Source organism: Mandrillus leucophaeus, unplaced genomic scaffold (genome assembly GCF_000951045.1).
Source record: "Mandrillus leucophaeus isolate KB7577 unplaced genomic scaffold, Mleu.le_1.0 Scaffold136, whole genome shotgun sequence".
NCBI lineage: Eukaryota > Metazoa > Chordata > Mammalia > Primates > Cercopithecidae > Mandrillus > Mandrillus leucophaeus.
The window spans coordinates 2,087,665-2,093,262 of NW_012101321.1; the positions used below are offsets into that span (position 1 = coordinate 2,087,665).

Genomic DNA, 5,598 nt, shown 5'->3' on the forward strand with positions numbered 1-5,598 from the left:
AGCCTAGATTGCGCCACTGCACTCCAGCCTGGGTGACAGAGCAAGACTTTGTCTCAAAAAACAAAACAAAACAAAAAAAATCTCTCAAATGAGGATAACACAATACTCATCTCTAGGACTGTGGTGGTGTTTACATAAGTTAGTTCCTGTGAAGTACACAGAATAAGACAAGGCATACAGGAAGCACATGACTCTCTCTCTCATCTCCAAGTCTTTGCCTTTATGACACCTTCAGTGAGGCCCTCCCTTGATGGCCCTAATGAGTTGGCAATCCCATGCTTTCTGTCCTCTTCTGCCAGCTTATTTGCCTTCCCGTTGTAGAATGAGGGAATATTAATTGTGCCCAGAAAAGTGTCTGACACATAGTGGGTACTCAATAAATAATCGTGTGTGTGTGTGTGTGGTAACTAGTATTATTTGTTCAAGAGGGATTTTAGATTAGGAGTGGTGAATTTGAGAGGCACAAAATATAAGCAGGAAAATCAAAGTGCAGCAAGGGTGGCAATGGCAAAGGAATGAGATGTAAGGAACAGAGGCATACAAGCAAAGGGCATCATTAGGTATAGATCATCTTTGTCATCTAATCTCTCAGCAATCAAGATAAATGAGTTATACAGAGATTATTCATGCTGCCCTAGGTAGGCCACTATTTACTATGCTTATTCTCAACAGAAACCAATAATTCTAACTCCTTTTGTCTTACAGGCTGGAGATATAATAACAGAGCTGGAATCTGTAGATGATGACTGGATGAGTGGAGAACTAATGGGAAAATCTGGAATATTTCCCAAAAACTACATACAGTTTCTACAGATGAGCTAGAGGAGAAGCTTGACTGTGTTCCTTGGCACAAGAACTCACTTGAACTATCACCTTGACTATCAGATATGTTTTTGCACTATTTTTTTTAACTGAAAAAGAAATATCTAAGCCGTATGTGGTACACTAGAATTTTCTGAAAGCAGAAAACGTCTAGATTTTGTAGATAGTTTTCATTACAATAGAAACATGCACATGGAAACCCATGAGCTAGGGTTCTACCGAGGAAAACATCTAGTGGGATTAGCAAGGCGAAGGGAAAGCATCTGGTGGCATGCATGGCAGCATGGGAGGCTCACACGCAGAAGCTGCACGTGGACGTCTGTTTTAATCAGCACAAGTGAATTAACCATGCTTCTTCATTTTTTTTACTTTAGTTTAAAAAGAGAACATTTAATATTCTACATGCTGTAACTATCAGGACATGGTTAGCAATCTAAATTTCATTTTTGATATTCAAATTAATTCTTACAGCTTGAGCATATCAACCTTATTACCAGAGCAAATCCTTCCTTCAGGTGGGAGTTTACCGACTAGTTGGAGCGTTTGTAAGCACATGGTGAAATCAGCCCCTGCCCACCAAAACAATCCTTATGTTACCAAGTGATTCCCATTTGTCTAAGGATTTGAAGGGGGTCTAAATTGGATGTATCTTACTTAGTCTAAAGAACCAAAACCATCCCTGAAATGCCTTGCTAATACAACTAATCCTTCCATATATGTGCCATACTTATTTTTTTCCTCAGTGTATACTTTATGTTAACAGGGTTATTACAAAGCACATTTTCTGAATCTGCAATCATTCCTTTGACAATTACTGGACCCAAAGGAAAATTCATTTTCTTTGCATTATTTCAGTAATATATAAAAACTGTGTCTTGTTATAGTAGTACATTATGAATCACATATAAAATCTTAGAATACAGAACAACTGTTAAGATGGAAAACAGTGCCAAACCTCCACAGCTCATTTCTTTGTGATATAATCAGAATGAAAAATAAGAGGACAGAAGACTGGTAATTTTTTGTTTTATTTTTTCCCTAGCTCATCCCTGCACAATTATTAGAGTAAATGAAAAACCATTTTCCTGCTTTCCATTGTTATAAATTCTAAGCTTAAGACAAAAGTGGTTCTTTACATGACTGAATCAATTACAGTTTATGGACTAGAGCCAAATAGGTTGAAGACAATCTTCCAAACAGATCAATGGAATAGAATTTCATTGGAAATGTGAAACATTTTCCCAACGATGTTCATGACCACCTTCTGCTTTTGAGAAGAGTTTCATATGCTGGACCACATTTTAGCTTTTATTGTTTTTTTTCCCCATTGTCCAGAAAGTTAGGCAACCAATGACCACACTTTTCCATGAATACCACCTGGAGTTCGGCAAAGAAGGTAATATTTACTTGGTGTTTGACTAAAGTTGTCTCCCCATTCTGTGGTTACATTTTATTTTGGACTATGGGGACTTCTAATACGTTTTGGTAAAGAAGAGAGTATAAAGAAAATTCTTGTCAAATTTCACTCAAAAGTAATTTCATGAGAAATCAATTATATAAAGCATTATCCAAATTAAATTATCATTTGCAGCAAATTGTACAACAGCAGGAAGGATATGGACTGGAACATGAGGTGTATATCTTTGCCTTTATAATTTTAACATCTTATATTGAATATTCTGAAAACCTATCTTTATTAGAGGAAAATCTCCATCTTAAATTTTGGCCTTCTGTCAGCAGAATGATAAGTGCAATAGTTGTAAATCTACTTGACACTGTAATAAACTGAACTGAACTTTCAAAGTCCCTTTCTCATACTAGACTGAGTTTTTTGAGAATGGAGGTGGTAGAGGTGGCATATATATATATATATGTTTTTTGAGGGGTTTTTTTGGGGCTTTTTTTGTTTGTTTTTTTTGACAGGGTTTCATGTTTCATTCCCTTTGACCAGGCTGGAGTGCAATGCAGTCTTGGCTCACTGCAACCTCTGCCTCCTGGACTCAAGTGATTCTCCTGCCACAGCCTCCTGAGTAGCTGGGACTACAGGCACACATCAGCGTGCCCAGCTAATTTTTGTATTTTTTTTTTTTCTTTTTGTAGAGACAGGGTTTCACCATGTTGCCCAGGCTGGTTTCAAACTCCTGGGCTCAAGCAATCTGCCTGCCTCAGCCTCCCAAAGTGCTGGTATTACTGCACCTGGCCTGTGGTATCTTATTTATCTCTGTATCTCTAGTCTTTTGCACCATTCAGGCTCAATAAAGGTTGGTTGGTGGGTTGGGTAGGTTGGTTGGTTGGAGTGGATGGATGCACGGATGGATGGATGGATGCATGGATGGATGGATGCATGGATGGATGGATGCATGGATGGATGGATGCATGGATGGACGGACGGATGGATGGACGGACGGATGCATGGATGGATGCATGGATGGATGGATGCATGGATGGATGGATGCATGGATGGATGGATGGATGGATGACTTTCACATACAGCGATACCATCTTGGATTCACTCAATATCTTTCCACTTTAATTTTTGACATAAATCTATACTGAAACAAAATTCACAGTTTTATGTCATTTCACTCTCATATTCTATTTTGTGCTTGCCACTCATTACCCACCCAACTGACCGGAAGCAAAAAGCTAATATATGGGCTCTCATAGGTACTTTCTTATTCTGCATATTGATTGAATTCAAGGCAAGACTGACCATGTTTAAGGAGAAACATAATTTTTATACTCAGTGAATTTTATGGGAGAGAAATAGGAATGCATTCTGTTTCCTTTCAGGAATTTTAGGTTAAAATCTAAACCTTCTCAAACTAGAATCTCTTAATCCTTTTTCTTTGATAAGTTAAACCTAGAGAAGCCTTTCCTAGCAAGCAGACTCAGGCGAAAAAAAACCTAGAGAAGCCATTTAATATATTATTCTTATCCTTTGAACACTAAAAGCATTTTTCTTTAAAAGATGCCCTTGTTTACATGGCTGGAAGGGTAATGGAATATATCTGTCATTGTGCTCATAGAAATCACAGGTCTTGAATTCAGTCTGTAATATTCAAAATGAAAGAAAGTGTGCTTATCAGAATTTATTAGTAGAACTGGCATTTGAAAAAAAATCATTTTTCTATAGGGTTGTAAATCAGTACTCCTAACAATCATTGCTTAGTTTTTACTCAGTTTCTTAAGCTTACCTAAATATACCTAGAGAAAATAATGATGACTATATGGACTAATTATAAGGTAGTATGTTCACTTTGGTATAATCATTAATGGTTTATTTCTTTTAATTAATGTAAAATGCACATGAGCCATATGATTCATGATTCAATGTCATTTTGAATGCCATTGAATGAATTCTTCATAGTGAATTTTTTTTTTTTTTTCGAAACAGGGTCTCACTTTGTTGCCCAGGTTGGAGTGCAATGGCATGATCTAGGCTCACTGCAGCCTTAGACTCCTGGCCTCAAGTGTTCCTCCCACCTCAGCCTCCCAAGTAACTGGGACTATAGGCATGTGCCACCATGTCTGGCTTTTTGTTTTTCATTTTATTTTATTTTATTTTATTTTATTTTTTGAGATGGAGTCTTGCTCTGTTGCCCAGGCTGGAGTGCAGTGACACGATCTGGGCTCACTGCGACCTCTGCCTCTCAGGTTCAAGTGATTCTTCTGCCTCAGCCTCCTGAATAGCTAGGATTACAGGCACGCACCACCATGCCCGGCTAATTTTTTTGTACTTTTAGTAGAGACCGGGTTTCATCATGTTGGCCAGACTGATCTTGAACTCCTGACCTCAAGTGACCATCCGCCTCAGCCTCCCAAAGTGCTGGGATTACAGGTGTGAGCCATCGCATCCAGCCTAATTTTTTATTTTTTGTAAAGACGGAGTTTCACCATGTTGCCCAGGCTGGTGTTGAACTCCTGGGCTCAAGCAGTCTTCTCGCCTCGGCATCTCAAAGTGCTGGGTTTGCAGGCGTGAGCCACCTTGCCCAGCCAACTGAATTTTTTTCAGAACTCACGTGAAGTCATTTTCTAACTTGTGCCTTTTTACTTCACTGTAATTATAGGAGGAAAAAAATAGAAAGCCTGACTCAGAACAACACCACCATCTAGGGGCCTCTCTCTTAATTGCGAGCTCATCCTGTTAAACCACAGAAGAGAGCCCTTGGAGACCAGAGCGCAACTTGCAGAGGTTAAATCATTTGCCTAAGGTCACAGTTACTTGCAGAGCCTAAAGTAAAACCTGTCTCTGCGGATTTCCAATTGAGTTCTTTTTCCATTTATTATGGCAACGTGATACATTTCTCTTTAGCAGTTAAACAAGAAGAATTGATCTGTTTCATTGGCCTGTAATGGTTGCAGCCTCTAATACTTAATGATTAGAAAGAATTACACAGTATGTATTAAAGCCTTGAAGTTTTATCCTTCAGGAAGAAAAGTCCTGTCAGCTTCTCGGTTTTATGTGGACAATTTATATTGATGTCACCTAGAAACTGAAACATGAATGGATCCACTAATGGGGATTCCTTTTTCTCTATAATAGAAAATATTCAAATATTTAGAACATCAGATCTTGTACAGCTGTATTTTGTAGAGCTGTACCCTTGGTAACAGTAGAGCAATCATAAATCTAGATTTTCATTAAAATATAACACAAAATACTGTATAAGTATATTGGAGTCTAATAGATTAACCAAAGCACTGTTAAGCTAACAGATTTATATTTCAGAGTCTGAGACGTATTCTGATTTTTTTTTTTTTTTTGAGACGGAG

General features: G+C 38.1%; 1 protein-coding gene across 3 annotated transcripts in view; it reads left to right on the top strand.

The window, feature by feature from the left end:
• Nucleotides 1-2,628, top strand: part of SH3D19 (SH3 domain containing 19) — a 120,328-nt gene extending 117,700 nt beyond the window's left edge. For all 3 annotated transcript variants that reach the window (XM_011973238.1, XM_011973237.1, XM_011973236.1), the window contains one exon: nucleotides 706-2,628. In XM_011973238.1, coding sequence (XP_011828628.1) covers nucleotides 706-822 — 117 coding nt within the window. In that variant the 3' untranslated portion in view covers nucleotides 823-2,628. The remainder of the gene's footprint in view (nucleotides 1-705) is intronic.
• Nucleotides 2,629-5,598: the final 2,970 nt, after the last annotated feature.